Source organism: Acipenser ruthenus, chromosome 30 (assembly GCF_902713425.1).
Source record: "Acipenser ruthenus chromosome 30, fAciRut3.2 maternal haplotype, whole genome shotgun sequence".
NCBI lineage: Eukaryota > Metazoa > Chordata > Actinopteri > Acipenseriformes > Acipenseridae > Acipenser > Acipenser ruthenus.
In genome coordinates, this window is record NC_081218.1 from 9,290,315 (window position 1) to 9,318,161 (window position 27,847).

General features: G+C 42.3%; 1 protein-coding gene across 2 annotated transcripts in view; it reads left to right on the forward strand.

Moving 5' to 3' along the window:
- Positions 1-27,847, forward strand: part of LOC117964436 (copine-8-like) — a 148,727-nt gene that overhangs the window by 61,244 nt on the left and 59,636 nt on the right. For both annotated transcript variants that reach the window (XM_059004783.1, XM_059004784.1), the window contains one exon: positions 26,272-26,335. In XM_059004783.1, coding sequence (XP_058860766.1) covers positions 26,272-26,335 — 64 coding nt within the window. The remainder of the gene's footprint in view (positions 1-26,271; positions 26,336-27,847) is intronic.

A 27,847-nucleotide genomic window follows, 5' to 3' on the forward strand; every position in this document is an offset into this window, starting at 1 on the left:
ATTTTAATAGCAAATTTGGCTTGTGCAGCAGTATTTGTTCCACAGTTTATCAGCAGCTTATGCTGTAGCACCTCCTAATAATTTGATACGGGTGACACCATCTGCCTTGTGTAGAGAGGCACTACAAGAGAACGCACTGTGTCGCTATGTGGTTTGTTTGTCCAGCTTAGGTCTTAGTGTGAGACACTCAAACAGCTCAAACACTTTTTTTCTGCAAAATAATCTCACAGCACGACTGCCTTTTTTATTGGCGTGTGAATTGCTTTGCATACGTTTTCATATTTTCCAGTTACACTGCGCAGTAACGAGTGGACTGCAGATGCACGCCTGGATGTTGTGATTAAACAGTTTCCCCACGAGAGACATAGGAAAACAAAAATGTAATAACTGGATTTGTGTGATTTAGCCGTGGGGAGTCATGTACTGCTTTGACATTTTATAAGTGTCTTATAAGGTACCGGTACTTCAAATATTGATCTCAAGCTGAAACTTAATAAAGGCCAGCAGCGTACTGCATTACATACCTATATAGGAGTGAGATAATAATTACTGTTCTACTGAAGCACATCCAGATAGCTGCTCACGTGGTTATTACACTTGTTTTTGATGTGTTATTTATAGAGCTTGATAGGATGTGCTTTCAGTATAATCTTCAGAGTCTAGCTTTCAGCATCAGATCACAGCAGAGTGGGTGGTGAATGACAGAATACAGATTCTAGAGTCCAGGTTAAATTGTAGCCTGATTAAAAATACTTTAATTTGATTCATACAACCCATTCATCATCCTGAAGGTATAATAAGTAAAGTACACTGTATTAGTAAGATTTACAGAAATGCTTTGGGCTGAAAATGTAATTAAAAAAAATAACTAGCCTCGAAATGCTGCTAACCTTTTGGAGGCCTGGGTTCAAAGCTGGAATGAGTTTGATGGATATCATGACATCTGACTGCAGCCAGTGCGCTCTGCACACAGGCTTGGGAAACACACCAGTGCTGCAATACCTAATGTGAGGATTGTGGAGGCGTGAGTCTGAGCGACGCTTGGGAATATTCTCCTGCTTTAGCCCTGACTGGAGTTGTTGAAGAAAATCTGAATTTGCATTTTTCTTTTCTTTCTTTTTTTTAAACAGTAGGTTTTACAGAAATAATTGCAGCTGCTCAAAGGAATTCAATTTGAGAAAATGAGCTCAAAACAAAATGCTGCAGTTAGTGTACAAGAAAAATAGAATTAACAAGACAATTGGTGAGTCTGGAACGTCAGCTTTTTTTTTAGCTACAAGAAAATAAGTACTTTTCCTCCTGAGATCTTCAATACACACAGTAAACTGCATCCAGCAGCACAGCTGGAGTTCTCTGACCAGCTAGCTGTTTCATAAATTAGCACAATATTAACTGCAACTACAGAAAAAGATCAATAAAAGTTTAAGGCTGAAAAAAATGTTGATTTAGTTCATTTATTTGTGATTAAAGATCTTTTTAATGGCCAGGGAGAGTTCTATAACAGATGAAAATGCCAGATCACCTGCATCGCTCTACACTCCTAGGAAAGAATGTTCCTGGGGGTTCTGTATAGAACCATATAGTTTAGTCGCACATTCCTTGGTGTTCTGTATGGAACCATATAGTTTAGTAGTGTTCTCTGGAACCCTTGACATTCTAAAGTTCTGTAAACACCCAGTGTTTATACTGAACGACAAGGATTCTATATTATAGATCCAACATAAATACTAGGGGTTAAAATATAGTAGAATGTTGGTTTTGTACAGGATCCAACAGCAATTAGAGATTTCCTATGTGAAGCTTAAAAAACTGATATTTATTTGGACACATGCTAATGCTATCATAGACCACAATCCAGTATAGGTGTCTGATACATTGCTTGCACTTTCACCAACTTCTTTGAACTGGGTGAGAAAGTGGAGGAGATTTTCACATGAAAGCATTCATTCTGCAGCTTTAACAGCAGAGTCTGCTGAGATCTGCGTTCACTCGACTGAACCGACTCCCACACTGTGCTACAGCAAAGCCAGAGCCTTCATTGACTTTGATTTGATTTCCATTACATGAGAGTAGATGTTAAAACTTCATGCTGATTTGAACTTGACTCACGCCAAGATAAGCACCAATTAAGACATAGCTTTACAGTAAACTAATGTGATCCATCTGCGTCTCCATCCATTTGCGTTTCTTTCCATCTGATGATGTAGATATCCTTCTGCCTGGTGTTGATGGCTGAAGTGTAATGCTGGCTCCAGGGATCAGCTTATTTTGCCTACCCAGAGCATCAGCACACGCAACGGCTGCGATGCTGGCTCAAGGGATCAACCACAGTGCGGTCTCCCCAGCGCATCAGCATGACAACCGTCTAGATTGAGCTAAGTAGGGTAATCTATGGGGTCTTCAAGTGGGTACCTTCCATCCTCTGTCTTTCATCGACTAGCCCACGACACCTCAAGAGGGCTCGACAGTGATTCTGGTGTCCTAGCATCACCCCACTCTGTCCCCCACTCAACTCAGCCCAGCTTACTATTCTTGAAATGTATTTTTGTTTATGACTGTAAGCTGCCCTGGATAAGGGTGCCTGCTAAGAAATAAATAATAATAATAATAATAATAATAATAATAATAATAATAATAATAATAATAATAATACCCATACATCAGCGTTGCTTTCTTTCTATTGTGCTTGAGATCCCCAGCCAGAATCTTTCCGTCTCAACCACAGCCAGTTGCTGCTCCTTTCTGCTGCTTCAGATAAATTCTTCACAATGTGACGCAACTCTTGGCCACTGAACCTGACATCTCTGAAAAACTGGGTTGTAGAGTGTGCCACAAATCCTAGACAACCCACCTCCACTGGGTAAACCTGGACTCTCCATCCTCGCTGTTCCGCTTCAGTGGCTAGTTGAGCATACCGCAGTTTCTTCCTCTCATATGCCTCATCCACAGCATCCTCCCATGGCACTGTTAACCAGATGAACAAGGCATGCTGATCCAGACCACAAGACAATGTCTGGTCAAAGGTTAGTGGTGGCAATCTCAGGTGGAAAAATAAGCCGTTGACCAACATCTGCCAGCATTTTCCAGTCTCTAGCAGCTTCCAGTTGTCCTTGGTGAGGCTTGGTTTTAACACCTTTTTTTGGTGGTTGCTCTCCTGGATGGAGGAATATTGTCTTTTGTGTGTAATGCTTTGATGGAGCTGGTGGCAACTTATTGGTCATGTTACGCTTGTCTTTCAATGCTAAGGCCAAACATCGCAGCACCTGGCGCCAAGTAAACTGTCCTTGGCTAAGACCCACCTTACATCCTGTCAAAATGTGCCTTGATGTTGCAGGTGATGAACACAAAGGACATGAGGGATCCTCTCCTACCCAGAGGTTTAGGTTCTGTGGTGATGGGAGAACATCATATGTTGATCCGATGAGGAAACTGATCCTGCTCTGTTCCATTGTCCATAGGTCTTGCCAGCCGATCTTGCGTTGTTCCACACTCTCCCATCTCATCCATTCTCCCTGCTTGGTCTGGGAAACGGCCTTTAAACACCTCATCCCCTCCGTCTGCTTTTGCATCTCATTGACTACCAGCTTCCTCCGTTGAGCTGGGGTTGCCTTGTGCCATGTAGGAGGAGCTGAACTGAGACCAAGACCCCCTCTTCCATGCTGAACTTGCCCCATAATATCACTGATTTGAAGGGCAGCCTTTGCATCTTCCACGGCTTTCTTTGCCACCCACTTTCTTCCAGTTTTCAACACAGGTGCTGCCTCTCTTACGTATTTGTCGCGATTCTCTACTAATGTCATTTCCAGTCTGACCTTGGTTCACTTAAACTCCTTGGTTAGAGCAGAGACTGGTGTAGCTGCAGTATTCCTTTACCATAAAGTCCCACTCTGCTGAGGCAGTATGTAACTCCCAACCATTTCCTGACGTATGAACTGATTAAAGCTTCCAGCTTCTCAACTGCTGTCAAAGAAACCTCGTACACAGTCAGTGGCCACAGCAGCCTTGGCAGTAGACCAAACTGAAAGCACCAGAGTTTCAGTTTGCCCGGTAAAGCGCAGCTGTCTATGCTCTTCAACCCTTCCACTGCTTGTTGTCTAACTTCTCCCACACAAACTGTGTCCTTTAGATCCCCGTCGTACCATCTCCCAAGACTTTTCACTGGCTTCTCAGACACTGTTGGTATTGCCTCACCATTATTGTAGAACATTTTATCTACTACTTTACCTTTAATTATAGAGATGCTCCTTGATTTAGTGGGCTTGAATTGCATTTGTGCCCATTCAATGTTATTGGTTAATTTGCCCAATAACCAATTAGTGCAGGCTACTGTTATAGTCACGGTTGTCATGTCATCCATGTATGCTCGAAATGGTGGTAGTCGCATTCCAGAAGCCAAGCGCTCTCCTCCCACTACCCTTTTTGATGCCCTAATAATTACTTCCATTGCCATGGTAAAAGCCAGTGGAGAAATTGTGCATCCTGCCATTATTCCAACTTCTAGGCATTGCCATGTAGGGCTGAATTCTGAAGTTGAAAACTCAACTCCCTTTGGAATTCAGCTTTTTTTGGATCCTCTTAAAAAAACAGGCACATTATAGCTTAGATGTGTAGTTGCATTTGTGTTACAGTATTTAATACGTGCGCTCACAACAGAATGATATGATCAGGTAAAAATATTTCTGTTGAATACATGTTGATGTACAGTATGGGGTCCCATCCGTACACTGTAGAAAGGATTTCATGTCATAGTGTGTGGATCTCACAAGCACTTTGACACAGTTGAGGAATGAGTTTGTTTGTGTCATTGTTAATAACAGTAGGTCGTAACTTCTTATAATTGATGTAAAAAGAAGGAACGTTATTAAGTACAGTGTTTGCTCGTGCCCTGTCAGCTCATTCACTGAGAGACTGACAGGATTTCTCAGGAAAGTCAGATCCAGCTCATTTCCCACAAAGAATTGCACAGTGATCTTCTACTGGGGAACAGCTCACCCTGACATAATGTCGTCTTGCCTAATGTCTGCTGACATTTATCATTTCAATGCCCAAACTTAGACCAGATGCTTGGAAAAAGGATGTACAACTGTGATTCTCATATTAGTCCCAGAAAGCACCAGATGTTAACAGCATTTTGCAGTGGTTTATTTCATGGTGAAACTCTGTCAGAGGAGACATAATGTTTCAACGTGAGTGCGAATGTAAGTGTGTGTGTGTGTGTGTGTGTGTGTGTCAGTACATCTCAGCCTTAATGATGACCTTTCACCTAAGGATTGGCTACTGCAGCCAAGTGCTATCAGACAACACTGTTCAGTGAAGGCACTCAATCCAACCTCGGTCACAAGGACTGAATAAATAAACAAAACAGTAACACTTTGAATTATTATTATTATTATTATTATTATTATTATTATTATTATTATTATTATTATTATTATTATTATTTATTTCTTAGCAGACGCCCTTATCCAGGGTGACTTACAATCGTAAGCAAATACATTTCAAGTGTTACAGTACAAGTAATACAATAAGAGCAAGATAAATACAATGACTTTGGTTAAAGCAAGTACAAGTGTGACAAAATACAATTCAATACTACAGCAGATAACAGTGACAGTGATAGTTACATCAAGATATGATTAACTACAAAATACTACGGATTAAACACTTGGCAGATTACAGTACTCTGAAGTACAGGATTAAATGCAGTAAAATAGGGGGCAGATAAGAGCAAATAAAGCGCAATTAACCCTTTGCGGTCTGTTGTCGGACCTGGTCTGACATTGCAATTATTCCTATCAGGTCCATTGTCGGACCCTGTCCGACATCATTATAGAAACGCAAAAAACAGGTTTTAGTCGTTTTTTCTCCGGAAAAAGTCGAGAAAACCATTCAATGGCCGAGTGGGAACAACAGGAGCCGAGAGAAGTCGAAAAAAAAAAGAAAAAAAAGGCGTATCTCATGAATAGTCATACATGCTATCTGGTATCAGATAACGGGGCGGTTTTAAGTAAACAAGCTGGCTGCCTGTGAATCAGCGCACAGAGAACACTGACATTTGCAGAGCTTTTTTGAGATGTTATAGTAATAAAATAATGACTTGGATCGCATTATTGAGGAGTTTGGTGATAAAACGAGTGATCAGGAGATGATTGATCGGTATGTACGACTATTATTATTATTATTTATTTCTTACATAGGTGAAAGCTATAGCGAATGAAAGGGTGGGGCGGGGCTGGAGATGCCTAGTGAGTGCTTTATTGATATACAGGGCCATTTAAAGCTGTTTGACTGTGAAAAAAAATACTTTTAAAAAGTGCGTCTAAAATTAACTGCGCGTGTGAAAATAAATTAGACCTGGCGTGCCTGACGCGCATTTAATAAATGGACCGCAAAGGGTTAAGGAAGGGTAGTGTCCCAGGGGAAAAACAGAGGAGTTCTACAGGTGCTATCTGAAGAGGTGAGTCTTAAGGAGGCGCCGGAATGTGGTCAGGGACTGGGAAGTCCTGACATCTGTAAGTAGGTCATTCCACCACTGCGGAGCCAGGGTGGAGAAGGAGCGGGCTCTGGAGGCAGGGGAGCGTAGAGGAGGTAGAGCCAGTCTTCTAGTGCAGGCAGAGCGGAGAGGTCGAGTGGGGGTGTAGGGAGAGATGAGGGTCTAGAGGTAGCTGGGTGCAGTCTGGTCAAGGCTTCTGTAGGCTAGTACAAGAGTCTTGAACTGGATGCGAGTGGTGATTGGGAGCCAGTGGAGTGAGCGGAGTAGTGGAGTAGCGTGGGCGAAGCGAGGCAGAGAGAACACCAGGCGGGCAGCGGAGTTCTGGATGAGCTGGAGCGGACGGGTGGCGGACGCAGGGAGGCCAGCCAGGAGGGAGTTGCAGTAGTCTAGGCGGGAGAGTACCAAGGCCTGGACCAGGAGCTGGGTGGCGTAGTTGGTGAGGAAGGGTCAGATTCTTCGGATGTTGCTCAGGAAGAATCGGCAAGTGCGTGCCAGAGTGGAGATGTGCTGGGAATAAGAGAGGCAGGGGTCCAGGGTGACTCCGAGGTTCTTAGCGGAGGAAGAGGGAGAGAGTGTGGTAGATTCCAGAGGAACAGAGATAGAGAGATCAGAGGAGGGGGAGGAGGAGGGAAAGAAAAGGAGGTCAGATTTAGAGAGGTTGAGTTTGAGGTGATGCGAGTGCATCCAGGAGGAAATAGCAGACAGACAGGTAGAGATACGGGAGGAGATGGTGGAGTCAGAGGTGGGGAAGGAGAGGAAAATCTGAGCATCATCAGCATAGAAATGGAATGAGAAACCATAGGATGCGATGAGGGGGCCAGGGAGCGGGTGTAGAGAGAGAACAGGAGAGGACCCACGACTGACCTTTGGGGGAATCCAGTCTTGTTTCAAGCAATGGAGTCACATTATTATTATTATTATTATTTATTTCTTAGCGGACGCCCTTATCCAGGGCGACTTACAATCGCAAGCAAATACAAATACATTCAAGTGTTACAGTACAAGTAATACAATAAGAGCAAGAAATACAATAATTTTTGTTCAAGTGTGACAAACCACAATTCAATAATACAGCAGATAATAGTGATAGTTACATCAGGATATGATTAAATAGTGATAGTTACATCAGGATATGATTAAGTACAAAATACTACAGGTTAAACACTTGGCAGATTACAATATTCTGAAGTACAGGATTAAATGCAGTAAAATAGGGGGCAGATAAGAGCAAAATAAAGCACATTTAAATAAGGGTGATAGTGTCCCGGGATACAACAGAGGAGTTCTACAGGTGCTGTTTGAAGAGGTGAGTCTTAAGGAGGCGCCAGAATGTGGTCAGGGACTGGGCAGTCCTGACATCTGTAGGAAGGTCGTTCCACCACTGCGGAGCAAGGGTGGAGAAGGAGCGGGCTCGGGAGGCAGGGGAGCGTAGCAGAGGTAGAGCCAGTCTTCTAGTGCAGGCGGAGCGGAGAGGTCGAGTGGGGGTGTAGGGAGAGATGAGGGTCTGGAGGTAGCTGGGTGCAGTCTGGTCAAGGCTTCTGTAGGCTAGTACAAGAGTCTTGAACTGGATGCGAGCGGTGATCGGGAGCCAGTGGAGTGAGCGGAGTAGTGGAGTAGCGTGGGCGAAGCGAGGCAGAGAGAACACCAGGCGGGCAGCGGAGTTCTGGATGAGCTGGAGCGGACGGGTGGCGGACGCAGGGAGGCCAGCCAGGAGGGAGTTGCAGTAGTCTAGGCGGGAGAGTACCAGGGCCTGGACCAGGAGCTGGGTAGCATAGTTGGTGAGGAAGGGTCGGATTCTTCAGATGTTGCTCAGGAAGAAAATCGGCAAGTGCGTGCCAGAGTGGAGATGTGCTGGGAATAAGAGAGGCAGGGGTCCAGGGTGACTCCAAGGTTCTTAGCGGAGGAAGAACCTTGGAGTAAACAATAGTGAAAAGCAAGTTTAATTCACATGAGGTGGACATTAATTCATGACTCGTTCATAGGAAACATCAAACTATAATAGAATTCATAATGAACGCATCGTTAGTTGCTCCGGTGAGGGAACATAATTGAACATTCAATACTGGGAAGAAAGAAAGAATAATTGGACACTCTGAATTACAAAAACAAATTAAGAAATTGACAAAAACATCAAAACGTTTTACTAAATTTATGGTTTCACTTTGCTGCAACTGTTTGGCGAAGGTTAGACACTTGAAACTCCCTTTACTCATAAAAACTGTGATCTTCGGTCCCCAGCAAAGCAAAGCTGGACTTTCAAATCAACCTAATCCCAGAGGGAAAACAGGAACGGCGGTGGTATCTCAATTAAAGTGAGCTCCCTGAGTCTTCATTCCTGTACTGTGTGTGTAGAATCTTCATTCCTGTACTGGCTGTGTAGAGTCTTCATTCGTGTACTGTGTGTGTAGAGTCTTCATTCCTGTACTGTGTGTGTAGAGTCTTCATTCCTGTACTGTGTGTGTAGAGTCTTCATTCCTGTACTGTGTGTGTAGAGTCTTCATTCCTGTACTGTGTGTGTAGAGTCTTCATTCCTGTACTGTGTGTGTAGAGTCTTCATTCCTGTACTGTGTGTGTAGAGTCTTCATTCCTGTACTGTGTGTGTAGAGTCTTCATTCCTGTACTGGCTGTGTAGAGTCTTCATTCCTGTACTGGCTGTGTAGAGTCTTCATTCCTGTACTGTGTTTGTAGAATCTTCATTCCTGTACTGGCTGTGTAGAGTCTTCATTCCTGTACTGGCTGTGTAGAGTCTTCATTCCTGTACTGGCTGTGTAGAGTCTTCATTCCTGTACTGGCTGTGTAGAATCTTCATTCCTGTACTGTGTGTGTAGAGTCTTCATTCCTGTACTGTGTGTGTAGAGTCTTCATTCCTGTACTGTGTGTGTAGAGTCTTCATTCCTGTACTGGCTGTGTAGAGTCTTCATTCCTGTACTGTGTGTGTAGAGTCTTCATTCCTGTACTGGCTGTGTAGAGTCTTAATCCCTGTACTGGCTGTGTAGAGTCTTCATTCCTGTACTGGCTGTGTAGAGTCTTCATTCCTGTACTGGCTGTGTAGAGTCTTCATTCCTGTACTGGCTGTGTAGAATCTTCATTCCTGTACTGTGTGTGTAGAGTCTTCATTCCTGTACTGTGTGTGTAGAGTCTTCATTCCTGTACTGGCTGTGTAGAGTCTTCATTCCTGTACTGTGTGTGTAGAGTCTTCATTCCTGTACTGTGTGTGTAGAGTCTTCATTCCTGTACTGGCTGTGTAGAGTCTTAATCCCTGTACTGGCTGTGTAGAGTCTTCATTCCTGTACTGGCTGTGTAGAGTCTTCATTCCTGTACTGGCTGTGTAGAATCTTCATTCCTGTACTGTGTGTGTAGAGTCTTCATTCCTGTACTGTGTGTGTAGAGTCTTCATTCCTGTACTGTGTGTGTAGAGTCTTCATTCCTGTACTGTGTGTGTAGAGTCTTCATTCCTGTACTGGCTGTGTAGAGTCTTCATTCCTGTACTGGCTGTGTAGAGTCTTCATTCCTGTACTGTGTTTGTAGAATCTTCATTCCTGTACTGGCTGTGTAGAGTCTTCATTCCTGTACTGGCTGTGTAGAGTCTTCATTCCTGTACTGGCTGTGTAGAGTCTTCATTCCTGTACTGGCTGTGTAGAATCTTCATTCCTGTACTGTGTGTGTAGAGTCTTCATTCCTGTACTGTGTGTGTAGAGTCTTCATTCCTGTACTGTGTGTGTAGAGTCTTCATTCCTGTACTGTGTGTGTAGAGTCTTCATTCCTGTACTGGCTGTGTAGAGTCTTCATTCCTGTACTGTGTGTGTAGAGTCTTCATTCCTGTACTGTGTGTGTAGAGTCTTCATTCCTGTACTGGCTGTGTAGAGTCTTAATCCCTGTACTGGCTGTGTAGAGTCTTCATTCCTGTACTGGCTGTGTAGAGTCTTCATTCCTGTACTGTGTGTGTAGAGTCTTCATTCCTGTACTGTGTGTGTAGAGTCTTCATTCCTGTACTGGCTGTGTAGAGTCTTCATTCCTGTACTGGCTGTGTAGAGTCTTCATTCCTGTACTGTGTTTGTAGAATCTTCATTCCTGTACTGGCTGTGTAGAGTCTTCATTCCTGCACTGGCTGTGTAGAGTCTTCATTCCTGTACTGGCTGTGTAGAGTCTTCATTCCTGTACTGTGTGTGTAGAGTCTTCATTCCTGTACTGGCTGTGTAGAGTCTTCATTCCTGTACTGTGTGTGTAGAGTCTTCATTCCTGTACTGTGTGTGTAGAGTCTTCATTCCTGTACTGGCTGTGTAGAGTCTTAATCCCTGTACTGGCTGTGTAGAGTCTTCATTCCTGTACTGGCTGTGTAGAGTCTTCATTCCTGTACTGTGTGTGTAGAGTCTTCATTCCTGTACTGTGTGTGTAGAGTCTTCATTCCTGTACTGGCTGTGTAGAGTCTTCATTCCTGTACTGGCTGTGTAGAGTCTTCATTCCTGTACTGTGTTTGTAGAATCTTCATTCCTGTACTGGCTGTGTAGAGTCTTCATTCCTGCACTGGCTGTGTAGAGTCTTTATTCCTGTACTGGCTGTGTAGAGTCTTCATTCCTGTACTGGCTGTGTAGAGTCTTCATTCCTGTACTGTGTGTGTAGAGTCTTCATTCCTGTACTGTGTGTGTAGAGTCTTCATTCCTGTACTGGCTGTGTAGAGTCTTCATTCCTGTACTGTGTGTGTAGAGTCTTCATTCATGTACTGTGTGTGTAGAGTCTTCATTCCTGTACTGGCTGTGTAGAGTCTTAATCCCTGTACTGGCTGTGTAGAGTCTTCATTCCTGTACTGGCTGTGTAGAGTCTTCATTCCTGTACTGTGTGTGTAGAGTCTTCATTCCTGTACTGGCTGTGTAGAGTCTTCATTCCTGTACTGTGTGTGTAGAGTCTTCATTCCTGTACTGGCTGTGCTTAGCCTTCATTGGCATGCTGTGGATGCTTCACACCAGCAAGATTTCTGTCACCTTTCAAAATTACATACCATGTGGCCAGCCAATCTAAATGTAACTTCTCTACTGAGGAGAGGGCAGGATTAAAGAAATGTCTGTTATTTAGCTGTTTGATGTCAGCACAGGTCACTTTTTAAGAGAAACAGTGGTGCATTGGAGGGATGGCAGGTAATTGCCAATGTTTTTCCAGTACAGTTAATAAGCAAAAAAAATTCTTTGAAAATAACCCAATGATAATAAAGGGATAACACATTTTCTGCTGTGTTTTCAAACAGGCCTGCATAGATACAGAATGTATGGAGTTTTTTTGTCTATTTTGTCTTCTTCATACAACGCTTCAACCACAGGAAGATCCATACAGGAGCTGTTGTTGACACAATAATACAAGCAATATCCCAATGCATTTACAGTTGTTTCTTTTTGTTTGTTTGTTTTTTTGCTTTTTTTCCACGCAGTTTTACTTGAAGCAACACACTATTGCAAAACTTCTTGCGTGTTTTGAGTTGGTCAGAGTACAGGTTGATTTGCTGTGCATTTCTATTTGGTTGTGCTATATATGCTCCTATGCGCTTATTTGTAACAATGCAAGGCCTTTCTTTCATGGCTAGGATGTGTTCACGCTGCGATCTCACTTTACAAGCTTCCAGTGGATTTAGGCAACCTCCCGCACCCTGTATCTAAAACAATGAGTCACTCACACCCTTGCCTAATACAAGTAATCCTGGGCTCTCCAAATTGTCTTATTAATACTGACGGCCTGACAGCACATATTGATTGCATTGTCCCTATAACCATGGGTGAAAGTACATTTGCAGTAGTTTGATGTTGATTTTGAAAACTTCTGCCCGCAGCAATGGAAACACAGTTATACGTTGCTGGTAAAGACCCACTGCACAGGGTAACCTCTCAATGCAGTACCCCGGAGCCATGCAAAGGGAGAGAGACTTCCAGCACTATCCATTCCTTTCTCCAGAGTGCTTTCAGCAGCCAGTCAGAGTAAAGATTAATGGTATCTCTTCAGGCAGACTTGCACACACTCACACTACTAGTTCACAGTGATGGTCACTTATCTTTTAGAGCCTTATTTCCCCTGGCATTGCAGATTCTTGATTTAGAAATCCTGCTTGCCTTGGATTGGGGTTTTAGTTATTTTGGACTTGGTTCAGGGAGATGTCACAATAGAAGCTGAGTCAATCAGGTAGTTGAGGTGCTGTGCCAGTCAGAGAACGTCTGGTTTCTGGAGCTGTGGTTCCCAATTTGGTTTTTAATTTTCCCCAGTGCTATGAACCAGCATTGGGACCAAAAACAAGAATTTAAACTACTAACTACATAAGCCCTATGTGGCAAAGCAGGGCTCTGCCCTTAGAAATACTGGCAGGGAAGGAGTTAAATTCTCCTCCCTGCCCAGGTTGATTGTGTCAGGTGGGAGTAATCAGTTAATTAATTATCCAATTGCTCCCACCTGACACAATCAACCTGGGCAGGGAGGAGAATTTAACTCCTTCCCTGCCAGTATTTCTAAAGGCAGAGCCGTGCTCTGCCACACAAAAATAGCACACACAGACAAACACTTCTTCTCCTTCCGGAACTCTCTCTCCTAATGGGAGGCTGAGGCAGACAAGTGGGCAGACAAGTGAGAGTGCCATGTTGTGATAACACAGGATAGTGTTTGGAAATGGGTCGCTGGAGTAGCCTGCTGTGACTTGGGGATGACCTCTGACCTCTGTTCTAGAGCAATCTGTATAGACTGGGGTTTCACCACAGAACACAGACTGAGAACCTCTGTTCTAGAGCAATCTGTATAGACTGGGGTTACCACCATAGAACACAGACTGATAACCTCTGTTCTAGAACAATCTGTATAGACTGGGGTTTCCACCATAGAACACAGACTGATAACCTCTGTTCTAGAGCAATCTGTATAGACTGGTAAAATGTGTAAGAGTTACCTATTGTATCACTGTCTTCCTGGTATGGATTTCTCCATTGATTAATGAGCCGTAATGAAATCGTATCCACTGGACTGTGGTAAATTGGATTAATTATAGCTTCTCATTTCATTATACAGCACATTGTTCTTAATCTGTCATCCACTTTGAATGCCTCTTTATTGTATTGCCAGATCCTTTAGGGACGACCTAATTGATAGGTAGTGTGGTATTAGTCAATGGTAACTGGAATGTTCTTTGTTTTATTGTGCATTAAGAGCTATGAAGAAATCGAGTGTCTTGAAATGGGGCGATTAGGAGTGTGCAAAATGTTATTGTAATTGTAAGACCATTCGACTGTTTAAAAACAATTATAATAATGACATTAATAAAGAACTCAATCCACAAAACTATACCCAACTGTTTTGAGATTTGCTGAAAAAATATGTAAATCTCAAACTAATAGCTTAAGGCAACACAAGTGGTCATAATTTCCTGGAAACACAAGCTGACACACTGAATGAGCACGTCACCTTTGAGTGGCACAAGGTAGAAATATTACAACCATGCATACCAGATGAAAAGTGACACCGGAAAACCCCTTTATACAGTAATGACTTTTCTGTGCGTCTGTGTCAATGAACCTTTACTTTTGTTTTTCATTATCAAGCACAGGGTGGTAATCTACTGCAAGATCAGAAGAGTTACCACAAAGCAAAAAACGCATTCACTTGAGGGACGAATGATAGTGTATTCCACAAAGCAAAAAACGCATTCACTTGAGGGACGAATGATAGTGTGTTCCACAAAGCAAAAAACGCATTCACTTGAGCGACGAATGATAGTGTGTTCCTCAAAGCAAAAAAACGCATTCGCTTGAGGGACGAATGATAGTGTGTTTGGAAAGTCCGCTCCCCTGCCAAAGGAAGCGCTCCATATATCTTCCAGCTGCTGTAAATCCTACAAACATCATGCAGTCCTGTTTAACACAGGGAATTTATGATTGTGCTCCAGCCAAGGGCGGGTGATTTGCAGAGCAGGCCTCTCTGTACCTGCAAGGAAGACATAACACTGTATTAACTAGCGGAGAGCACAGAGGCTGAGAGAAATTGGTCTCGGGAAGCAAGCAGATAAATTAGAGACACCTCAGCTGGCAAGATTAGCCTTGCTGTAACCCAAGGCCAGCATGGTTTAATAGCCGTTCATGTACAGCATGCAGCATAATCATCACACAAGCTCAAAACAATACAGTGCCTTGCGAAAGTATTCGGCCCCCTTGAACTTTGCGACCTTTTGCCACATTTCAGGCTTCAAACATAAAGATATGAAACTGTAATTTTTTGTGAAGAATCAACAACAAGTGGGACACAATCATGAAGTGGAACGAAATTTATTGGATATTTCAAACTTTTTTAACAAATAAAAAACTGAAAAATTGGGCGTGCAAAATTATTCAGCCCCTTTACTTTCAGTGCAGCAAACTCTCTCCAGAAGTTCAGTGAGGATCTCTGAATGATCCAATGTTGACCTAAATGACTAATGATGATAAATAGAATCCACCTGTGTGTAATCAAGTCTCCGTATAAATGCACCTGCACTGTGATAGTCTCAGAGGTCCGTTTAAAGCGCAGAGAGCATCATTAAGAACAAGGAACACACCAGGCAGGTCCGAGATACTGTTGTGGAGAAGTTTAAAGCCGGATTTGGATACAAAACGATTTCCCAAGCTTTAAACATCCCAAGGAGCACTGTGCAAGCGATAATATTGAAATGGAAGGAGTATCAGACCACTGCAAATCTACCAAGACCTGGCCGTCCCTCTAAACTTTCAGCTCATACAAGGAGAAGACTGATCAGAGATGCAGCCAAGAGGCCCATGATCACTCTGGATGAACTGCAGAGATCTACAGCTGAGGTGGGAGACTCTGTCCATAGGACAACAATCAGTCGTATACTGCACAAATCTGGCCTTTATGGAAGAGTGGCAAGAAGAAAGCCATTTCTTAAAGATATCCATAAAAAGTGTCGTTTACAGTTTGCCACAAGCCACCTGGGAGACACACCAAACATGTGGAAGAAGGTGCTCTGGTCAGATGAAACCAAAATCGAACTTTTTGGCAACAATGCAAAACGTTATGTTTGGCGTAAAAGCAACACAGCTCATCACCCTGAACACACCATCCCCACTGTCAAACATGGTGGTGGCAGCATCATGGTTTGGGCCTGCTTTTCTTCAGCAGGGACAGGGAAGATGGTTAAAATTGATGGGAAGATGGATGGAGCCAAATACAGGACCATTCTGGAAGAAAACCTGATGGAGTCTGCAAAAGACCTGAGACTGGGACGGAGATTTGTCTTCCAACAAGACAATGATCCAAAACATAAAGCAAAATCTACAATGGAATGGTTCACAAATAAACATATCCAGGTGTCAGAATGGCCAAGTCAAAGTCCAGACCTGAATCCAATCGAGAATCTGTGGAAAGAACTGAAAACTGCTGTTCACAAATGCTCTCCATCCAACCTCACTGAGCTCGAGCTGTTTTGCAAGGAGGAATGGGCAAAAATTTCAGTCTCTCGATGTGCAAAACTGATAGAGACATACCCCAAGCGACTTACAGCTGTAATCGCAGCAAAAGGTGGCGCTACAAAGTATTAACTTAAGGGGGCTGAATCATTTTGCACGCCCAATTTTTCAGTTTTTTATTTGTTAAAAAAGTTTGAAATATCCAATAAATTTCGTTCCACTTCATGATTGTGTCCCACTTGTTGTTGATTCTTCACAAAAAATTACAGTTTCATATCTTTATGTTTGAAGCCTGAAATGTGGCAAAAGGTCGCAAAGTTCAAGGGGGCCGAATACTTTCGCAAGGCACTGTATATCTTATATTTGAGATCCCGCCTGAGGCCTAAGTGCACTTCAATAGCAAATCGATCTGTGAAGTCTGAGAAATGTTTAGTGTGTGCAGGATTTTTTTTTTAAATCTACTGCTTGAGTAATACCTCAAGACATTAGTTGTAGACCAACAAACCAGGGTCCCAGAGTGTCTGTTACGTGTTCAGTTGAGTCGTGTTATTCATTCGTTTCACTAAGCTAAATCCCCAGCAGGGGGCGTTGATGTATTAGCATATGGTTAGTTCTGGGTGTTACCAAGACGTGATGTAGTTCAGTCAAGTGACTAAAGTTAAAGGCTAATAGCAGAGAGACCCTGGGTTTAAATACAAGAATATTTTACACATCTCATTTGTACGTAAAAAACAGTATAACAAAATGTTTTTTTTTTGCTTGTCAGAGTTACATCATTCCAGTTTCAGAACCAATTCTGGCTGTAGGTATCAAATTGCCCTCAAAGATTAAATTATACTCTTTCAGAAGGTACTTTCTCTAGTTTCTCCAAGCCAAAGCCAATGCAGAGTTATAGAATAAGCATGTCCTTTTTGACCTCTGAAGACTAAGAGCTGACATGGATAAGTGGTAAGTACTCTCAAATTCCCTAGTTGCATACCTGGTGTCTATTCACAGCCAAGGACCCGGGAGAGTTTGAAACTGGCGCTTGGACGAATTCAAGTGAAGTTAATGGATCTCTATAGCAGAAGTCCTCCCTTGTCACTCTCACACACACACACACACACACTCACACACACACACACTCACACACACACACACTCACACACTCGCACGCACGCACGCATGCACGCACACTCACATGCACTCGCACGTACACACACACACACACACACACACACACACTCACACACTCGCACGCACACACACTCACATGCACTCGCACGCACGCACACTCACATGCACTCGCACGTACACACACACACACACACACACTCACACACACACACACACACACACACACTCACACACTCACATGCACGCACGCACGCACGCACACTCACATGCACTCGCATGTACACACACATACACTCACACACACACACACACACACATTCTCACACACACACACTCAAAAACTCTCACGCACGCACACTCACATGCACTCGCACGTACACACACACACACACACTCTCACACACACACGCACACACACACTCTCACACACACACGATCATATATTTCAAATCTGTTCGAATTGTTACTGTAGTAATGTTGAGAAAATTACATCTCACCGACAGGGAATAGAATCTGTAACAGCAGTGCATCACACAACACTGCCCGTTACTTTAGTTTAGAAAGATCATGTCTTCAACCCTTAACGCAAAATGAACAATGTTTGCTGACAGTTAATAAACTAAAAAAGTGTCCCTTAAAATAAAGTGTGACCTTATTTACATAACACCGTGTAACACATTTTTTATTTTTTTTTGGTTCCTGGGTAGTAAGTGTTATTTCCTAATTGCTTATGCCTCAAAAGTATAGAAAATGGCTATTATTCCCCACAAACTGTGCTTTTGTGTCCAGGACAGTGATATTTTGAAATTTACCTATTTCCAATGAGAAAACGGGCGAATTTGTGTCTTTTCGTTCACAAGTCAGAAAAAAACAACATATGAATCCAAATTAACATGTATTTATACTAAAGTAATACAAAAATGACTACAAAAGATTTAGAAGTGAGTAGTTTTTCGAGATTTACGATTATACTGTAAATCACTTTCACGAATCAGCCCCCAAATGTAGTCTCCCATCATGTTCTCGTTATACTGTCCTTGGTAGCGGCGTTCAAAGTCCAGTATATCCTGGTGGAAGTGCTCGCCTTGCTCCTCCGAGTACGCTCCCATGTTCTCCTTGAATTTATCAAGATGAGCATCTAGGATATGGACTTTGAGGGACATCCTACAGCCCATTGTGCCGTAGTTCTTCACCAGAGTCTCAACCAGCTCCACATAGTTTTCGGCCTTGTGATTGCCCAGGAAGCCCCGAACCACTGCGACAAAGCTGTTCCAAGCCGCTTTCTCCTTACTAGTGAGCTTCTTGGGGAATTCATTGCACTCCAGGATCTTCTTTATCTGTGGTCCGACGAAGACACCGGCTTTGACCTTTGCCTCAGACAGCTTAGGGAAGAAGTCTTGAAGGTACTTGAAGGCTGCCGACTCCTTATCTAGAGCTCTGACAAATTGTTTCATAAGGCCCAATTTGATGTGCAGTGGTGGCATCAGTACCTACTGGGGGTCCCAGCCGTACTCATCATACTTCAAGGCGTCCAGCAAGGTCTTGATGCTGTTGTAATCCTCTTTGAGGTGCACCGAGTGAGCCAGGGGAAGAGACGGGTACTTGTTACCATTATGGAGCAGCACGGCTTTGAGTATCCTGGATGAGCTGTCAGTGAAGGACAGTATAACGAGAGAGACTACATTTGGGAGACTACATTTGGGGGCTGATTCGTGAAAGTGATTTACAGTATAATCGTAAATCTCGAAAAACTACTCACTTCTAAATCTTTTGTAGTCATTTTTCTATTACTTTAGTATAAATACATGTTAATTTGGATTCATATGTTGTTTTTTTCTGACTTTATGTGTACGAAAAGACACAAATTCGCCCGTTTTCTCATTGGAAATAGGTCAATTTCAAAATATCACTGTCCTGGTCACAAAAGCAAAGTTTGTGGGGAATAATAGCCATTTTCTATACTTTTGAGGCATAAGCAATTAGGAAATAACACTTACTACCCAGGAACAAAAATTGTGTTACATAATATAAGGAATCTCCCAGTTTTGTAGAACCTTCTGATCCTGTGCCCGCCCAGACACCTGTCTAAGAACCCCCTGACCCTGTGCACACCCAGACACCCGTCTAAGAGCCTTCTGACCCTGTGCATGCCCAGGCACCTGTCTAAGAACCCCCTGACCCTGTGCACACCCAGACACCTGTCTAAGAACCCCCTGACCCTGTGCACGCCCAGATGCCTGTCTAAGAACCCCCTGACCCTGTGCACACCCAGACACCTGTCTAAGAGCCTTCTGACCCTGTGCACGCCCAGGCACCTGTCTAAGAACCCCCTGACCCTGTGCACACCCTGACACCTGTCTAAGAACCCCCTTGCCCTGTGCACACCCTGACAGCTGTCTAAGAACCCCCTTGCCCTGTGCACACCCTGACACCTGTATAAGAACCCCCTGACCCTGTGCACACCCTGACACCTGTCTAAGAACTCCCTTGCCCTGTGCACACCCTGACACCTGTATAAGAACCCCCTGACCCTGTGCACACCCAGACACCTGTCTAAGAGCCTTCTGACCCTGTGCACGCCCAGACACCTGTCTAAGAACCCCCTTGCCCTGTGCACACCCTGACACCTGTATAAGAACCCCCTGACCCTGATCTTCACCTGGTTGTGCCTGTGCATCCTGGCAACCCATCGCTCTGTGTCTGCTTCAGTATTATTCAGTGACGACCCACGTATTTAACATCGCCCTGTTACAGACTGCTAATACAGTTTGATTCTGGCACGTTCTGCATAGGTTACAGCTCCTATAGGACCTAGTACGATAAACCAAGAAAACAGAGAGTCCTTTGAAAGCATTATCCAATATTACCGAATCCGCCAGCAGTATGTGCACTTAAATCAAGCCAAACAAATCGATTACAAAGAATAAAATGAAGCGTTCTGGTGATGGAGCTGTTGATGAACTCAGCTTCAGCATTAGACACCAAGTCCAATCAACTGATTAATAAAACTGTTTGACTGACTAATTTTAAACCCACTGCTACTTCTTGACAATCACTTTTTAATACATGTATCTACAGCAAAACATTAGACATATTCAAACTATTTTTCAGTCTACGCACTGTATTTGCTTGGAATCATGGGATTGCTGCTGTATGAATGGGTTCTTATTTTCCCAGAATCCCCTTTTGCAAGCAACAAATTATGACTTATTGTAAGGAATGTTTTGTCCAGTGCTATTATTTTAAAGGTCATTTTGATTTATTACTGTAAATTATTATTATTATTTATTTCTTAGGAGACGCCCTTATCCAGGGCGACTTACAATTGTTACAAGATATCACATTATACATTATTTCACATTATTTTTACATACAATTACCCATTTATACAGTTGGGTTTTTACTGGAGCAATCTAGGTAAAGGGTACAACAGCAGTGTCCCCGACTGGGGATTGAACCCACAACCCTCCGGTCGAGAGTCCAGAGCCCTAACCACTACTCCACACTGCTGCCCTAATCCTTTCATGAAACCGTTTCTCAACTATTTGAAACAGGGTTAGAAGCTAATTTGTACTTTTCAAAACTGTTTAAACTAAGAGAATGTTTATAAACAGTTGTTTTTAAATCTTTAACTTATTTAAGAATTGGACCCTGTGTCTTCTATGAGTCCCATGAATACATGACTCAGAAGCTAAAGGTCAATGTTAAAGCATTTTTTTAAATGAAAAGGGAGTGTGGTTCTTCCAGGGAAAGCTGTTTGTAACTTTCCCAAAGCGTTAGTTCAATGCTTAGTGCTCTTCCAGCCCGCAGTGATATAGCCAGACAGTAGGCCTCTGTCAGATTATCGCCCAGAAACCAGTTTCATAACGGCTCTGCTTGTTGTTAGAATGGAAAAGTAGAATTAATATACAGACAACGCCTGACTTCTAATTCTCCTATTTATTAAAGCGGTGCTCAGGGAATGAAAGGTTCTTCAGTGAGCTCATTGGTTTTGCTTTGTAGTTTGTGCCGTGCAGTGCAGGTGCTGAGTTAACAGAAGATCAAAAGAGGGGCTAAATGAGACCAAAACAAGCTGTGTTGTGAAGCTAATTGGGCCAGTGATGTAAAGAGATTAGAACGGTGGCTGTGTGAAACAGTGCATCTCTATTTTTCTTTTAATTTATTCATTTAATTTTTTTTTCATGGATCATGTAGAACGTGTTGGATTGAGAGCAATGGTTCTTGGAGCAGTCATACCTATTTATGCACAGAGCAGGGCTGGACTAGCTATGTGAGCTTTCCCAAACTGCACCACAAGCAGCTCTCAAGTTTGCCCTGGAAAGGACCGCTCTTTGGGCATAAGAAGTGTTGGTTCTTAGTCATGAGGAGTCATTTGAATTAAAAACTGCCAAGGGTTTGCAGTCAAGCTGTCTGGAGCTTTCTACTGTGTTTATGCATCCTGTTTACACTCTTGTTGTAGCTCAGGGTGTCTGCTGGTTTCCATTCCAGCTGAGCTCTCAATTACTTAACTAGACACTTAATTATTATTATTAATTTCTTAGCAGACACCCTTATCCAGGGCAACTTACAATTGTTACAATTATATCATATTATTTTTTTACATACAATTACCCATTTATACAGTTGGGTTTTTACTGGAGCAATCTAGGTAAAGTACCTTGCTCAAGGTTACAGCAGCAGTGTACCCATCCTGGGATTGAACCCACAACCCTTCGGTCAAGAGTCCAGAGCCCTAACCACTACTCCACACTGCTGATAATTTGTTAAATTAGACATTATTACTTATTTTCATCTTAAACAGTTTCAGATTTCAAGTTAGTAATAACATTTTATAAGTAACTTGAACTCTGCAACTGTTTAAGAGCTGAAAACATTTAAAAAGGTCTAATTTAGAAAATTATTATTTCAATCAAGGGTTTAGTTAAGTGATTGAGAGCTCAGTTGGAATGAAAACCAGCAGACACAGGGGGTCCCCAGGACCGAGTTTGAGAAACCCTGTTCTAGCTGCATTGCTAACGGCTGAAAACCTGAAGATCTGAAGTAGGATGGCGCCTTAATGCCTTGGAGGCAGTGAAGACAGGACGTGGGCGACTGATGAAGATAAAGGCTTCTCTTCCTCCTTGGTGTTGAGAGCGCTGAGGGCTTGATGTCATCCTGACAGGCGACCGGAGCTCCAGCTGCGTGTGATTGAGTTATCCAAGGGGATTAATAAGACACGATAGCCAGACACTGTAAAAAAGCTTACAAGCTGTGAGAGGGGGAGGCATTAACTAAGCACAGTGCCTGTGGACACTTAGTGGTATGACAGAATGCATCAGTCTGTGGACATGCAGTTCAGAGTGTCTCCCCGGGCTTCACCTCCAAACGAGGGGCTGCACTCTGCTCTACCTCTTCTCATTTCATCCGCTGCCTGAAGGAGATCGGTTTTGTAGCTTCCATTACTGGAAACATGAAGAGGTCACTTGGTTAAGTAAGACTTGAGTCTTGCACACCATTAGCCCCCCAGCAACTGTCTTGAATGACAACCAGGTTTTAGATTGAACAATACATACTGTATCCCGCTGGTTAGAACTTAAACATTCAAGAAGCAGCATTAAGACGATGCCTAGGGGCATAGTAAAGACAAACATGCCTCCCTCTCCCAAGCATGGGAACTGAAATTACCGGTAGGCATTTGCTGTATACCCAAAGCCAGTGGCATGGCTGTGACTCCCCAGGTCTATTAACACATTATAGATGTTAGCATACCGTGTCTAAATGTATTAGTAAGACACATGTTACAAATACAGGCAATGGATGGATTTAACAAAGCAGTTTTCTCCAAAGTGTAAATCAATTTCAAGTTACAAAACAGGAAATAAACAACCCAACTTACTTGAACTATACAATCAAATACTTGCTGCTGTGTTTATTTCTGGTTTTGTAGCTTTGATGGTGTTTTCCCCATTTGAAAATAATAATAATAATAATAATAATAATAATAATAATAATAATAATAATAATAATAATGTACTCTTTGGGGTAAAAAGGCTTTGAAAATCAGCTCTTATTTAAATATAAGAGTCCCGCTTTCCCCATTGATATTATTTAGAAGCATGTAAGTAGCACGCACTCTGTTTTCCATCCCTGGTGTGATCTATATGGAATAATGCATGGGGTTGTGTGTCATATGTAAGCAATAAGACCCAACAGGGCGGGCGGTATTGGGTAATGAGGAATGTTAATGAGCACGTGTTTCCTGTATCAACCAGAGACGCGGGAACCAATTTCAAACTGGGGGTGCTGAAAATGAAAGGGGTTAGGAGGAGAGACACCTTCAGGCAATATTTAAATACATACAACATCGTGATTTTGGTGGATTTCACCATCAAAACATGAACAGACCAAGTAAGTTTCATAAGGAATAAGACACAGTGGCACAAAGTGAAAAAATCAGAAACACGAGTCTATACATTTAATGTAAGATTCAAAGCAACAAGACAACATATTATCATGCAAGTCAGATGTTACATAAATAAAATGCAATGACATACTAAACACATAGCTTACTTTGTGCTGTCTTTAGATGTCTTTTTAAAATAGTAAAGTACAAATAAAATACATTATAATCTTCGGCATTAGACTGCTTTCATTCTATTCGACAAGTTTAATAGGTCTATTCACAGTTGTATAAATGCCATTGCAGTCTATACTATTAGCAATTATTATGTAGCCTATTCAAAAACGACAAGCATTTAAATACTTGCAACAACTATATATAAAAACAATATCCTAAAAGCTTGCATTTTGATTTCGAACATACTTTTAAAAACAGAACGGTAACGAGACAGCTGTGACATGTCGGAAATAAAACATCAACCCATCCTGAACTGTACATAACATAGTTAACTATAGGAAGTAAAGCATTCAAATCATCAAGCACATAAACATTATACATTGTGCTGGTCTCTACTGTAACACAGACAAGACTTGAAAACATGCTGCAGACACCTGCGAATCGGGACAGTTCTGCCTTCTATACCACAATCACTAGATTCGTTCTGTAGATGCATCGGGAAACAACCATTTTAAAGGCTAGTACGAAAGCAGTGCACTTCAAGGGGCATTTGGTAGCAACTGTTACTTATTAATATAGGGTTGGTAGATTTGCATGTATTTCTGTTTTCTCTACCTGTCTTTAAAGCTGTAATCAGCATTGTTAAACCATGGGCTGGATTAAATCGAGCTCAGATATTTTGTAATAAAACTGGTGGCTTTCCTCTCACTGTAAGGAGGATGTAGTCACTACACTACACACCACTGATTTTGTAAAATAGACCTACAGATATTCTGTCTGGATACACACGGCTTGTTAAACTTAACAAATAGCAAGAATATAGAATTAACAAAGATGCAGAACACGTATTTTGGAACTCCCCCATTCTCTTGCAGTCAATTACAATACTTTCAAATCAACGATCAACAATGGTCAATGGGAAAACTATTTATTATTAGAGGATCAAAATGCAAAGGGCAGTTTGTCATGCTGTTATACATCCATTACAATAGACGTAAGCTTACCTTGTTAATCTGCCTTCATTAACGATGAATGTCGTTTCTTAAGTTCTTAGTGAAAACATCAAATGGTTTGTTTATTGAGAAAGATATTGACATATGTTAACAGTTAAATATCCTTTATTCTCAACTGTTTTAAATGTGGTTCTGGAAGTTACAGATTTATTTTTAATGTTTTGCCATCCGACATTATTAAGCCCAGTTCCATAGCTAAATTAGCCTCTAGGTCAGGACCCGTAAAGTAAACACTGTCTTGCGTGACAGTGGTTGGTGCTGATACTATCAGTGATAGGTTGAAACAACGAACGCCCGCCCACACATAGCAATGCTTAGTGCTAATTGGTTGAAACACTAAGTGCCAGCACCGACACGGCAATACTAATTGGTTGAAAGAGTTGTTTAATGACTTTTTTGGAGGCAGTGCAAATGTTCATTCATAAACTGAAGTTAACGAGAAAAGTTGCCGGTACGTCCGCACTGCCACCTCACCCCTCCCTGGGCATGTGGGGGTGTGGCCGCACCCCCAGCACCCCCACTTCCCGCGTCCCTGGTATCAACCAGACATGTATTACAGGGACTATCACATGGATGAGCAGATTGAAGAAACTGCTCACCAGTTGTTATAAGTGCTTCTCTCCAGGGCAGCGCGGTGCAGAGCTCACTGGAATGAAACAGTGGCAGCCCACCTGGAGTGGAAGGGTTTGTCCCATGCTGCCTCGCTCGCTAGACTCCACTAGAGCGGTTCTCAATCCTGGTCCTCGGGGACCCCTGTGTCTGCTGGTTTTCATTCCAACTGAGCTCTGAATTACTTAAGTAAACCCTTAATTGAACTAACAAGTAGCTTAATTAGGCCGTTTTAATTGTTCTCAGCTCCTAAAAAGTTGCAGATTTCAAGTTACTCATAACATTTTATAGCTGAAATCTGCAACTGTTTAAAAGCAGAAAACAATTAAAAAGGCCTAATTAAGCTAATTTGTTAGTTCAATTAAGGGTTTAGTTAAGTAATTGAGAGCTCAGTTGGAATGAAAACCAGCAGACACAGGGGTCCCAGAGGACCAGGATTGAGAACCCCTTCAGAGTGAGCAGTGAAACAACTTTTAAAAAGCCAGTTTGTTTAGTTTCTGTTTTTGTCATTCTTTATAGGAAAGGAGTAGAAAGCTTTGAGGTGCTTGTGTGAGTCACATTACTTTACCAATCCACCATTAGGCATGTATGAAGCATGAGTTACTAACTGTAGACTCCAATGCCTCACCAGTGACTCGTTATTAAACAAATAGTTGCAAACTGTTACAAAAATGCCCTCTAAGCTATTAGTCATAAATTATTAATTAAGTCATTGGTGAGTTATTGGACTCAAATTATTTTGTAATTTGTGATTAATGCAGGTCTGACAGTAGATTGGTTAGTTATAAATGTCGAATAGTGGAACATTAAATTAAAGTGATAGTGTGTTTAGTTTCAGCGCTGTATGGAAAATGAACAGGACACAGTCATGACTCTAAAGGTATTAGAAACTGGTACAATACAGTGACCATTCCCAGGAAAGCAAGGTATATATACTGTATACCTAAACTTCCATATTTAAAGTCACTCCGTCTTTGATTGTTTTCCAAGCACAAGCTTGTGTGTGCTAAATATAATGTACCTGCATGTTAATATTCGGCACTAACTGTTATTATTATTTTTCAGTGGGATCCCAGGGAAGAAATGCGGGACGGTGATTTTATCTGCAGAAGAGCTTGGCAACTGCAGAGTAAGTACCCGTGTTGTGTTTGCATTTCTCAGAGGATTGGATTGCATGCTCTTTGATCCTTTTCTGTGATACTGCCTTGTTAGGTGTGGCTGTCAGCTGTAAAGGGTTACCCTGTTGCTGTCGCTTGCTGATGGTTCACCACGCTGTTCACACCAGTTATATTTCTCTTATTGGTTTATTTACCCTGTGGTGCTGGCTTCTGGGTCATTCCAGTTAGAGGTGACATTCCATTTGAAAAGGTTCACCACTGTGTGGTCATGTAGCAGTGTTCATATGCTTTCCCCATGGTTCTACTGTGCAAGGTTTAGTTGTTTTTGTTTTTTATGCTTCAACATATCTCTCTGTGCTTTACCATGCTTAACAATAGTTTATTACACTTTGTTGCAGTATGCTTTTACCATGGGAAACTTGTATAAAGGGTCAAGCTAATATAAGTACGCTTGTGCTGGGTAATCAAAGCTAGTCTGGATTACATATGTCTACAGCCGGCCACGAGACCTGAAGCTCCTGTACTCTTTGTCAAAGCACTTTAACACTGACTTATATAAACATGATGACGGCCGTCAGAAACGTTGCTCTGTTTTTTACTTTGTTCTTTTTAAATAATAAATAAGAAGGATTGGAATTTTGATCTATGATCTATTATTACGGTTGTTGCACCTCTGCTTGCATCAATCGTGAACAATATTGGGATATTTGGGAGATTGAGGTCCCGGAGGTGGCACCCCCAAAAGGAAATACTGGTAATTATATAAAATAGTCGGTGTGTGATATAAGCAACATGTTTTGGACTTTACTGTTAATTAAAAACCACTGAGAATGTAATTTGAAGCTAAGTACTTTTTAAATACATGGCCACGAGCCTTGAAGGGATTATACAGCACCCAGTACATAATTAACTTGAACAATTTACAATACCTGTCACATGCATCTGGGATCAGAGGTTGAGGGGATCTGATTCCAAAATCTATAGTAACACATTTGAGGCATTTCCTTTAGCTTCAGCAAGCGAAAAGGCATTTAAGAAGCTGCTTTGCTTGCTTGCAATTCCAGGTTGTCACTCTGGCAGAGGTGACCGTTCTTTTTAATTTCAGTGCGTTCATGGTGGCTCTGCTTCAGCCCTTTGCTTGCCTGCCTAGAACTGTTACAAAGCAGAGGGGGGTGCGGCAGACAGTAATGAAGCGCTGTGAGGAAAGTGTTCTGGAAATGTCACAACTGCTCCTCCTGTGGAACAGATGTCATTTCAATCAAAGCACTGTGTGTGTGTGTGTGAGAGAGAGAGAGAGGGAGAGTGTGTGTGTGTGAGAGAGAGAGAGAGAGAGAGAGGGAGAGTCTGTCTGTCTGTCTGTCTGTGTGTGTGTGTCTGTGTGTATGTGTGTGTGTGTGCGTGTGTGTGTGTCTGTGTGTGAGAGAGAAACAGGGAGAGAGTGTGTGTGTGAATTCAAGGGTTGCAAGCAGAGTTTCTCAGCTACACAAGACCAAAAGGATAAACTGCAGTGAATAAAAAACACC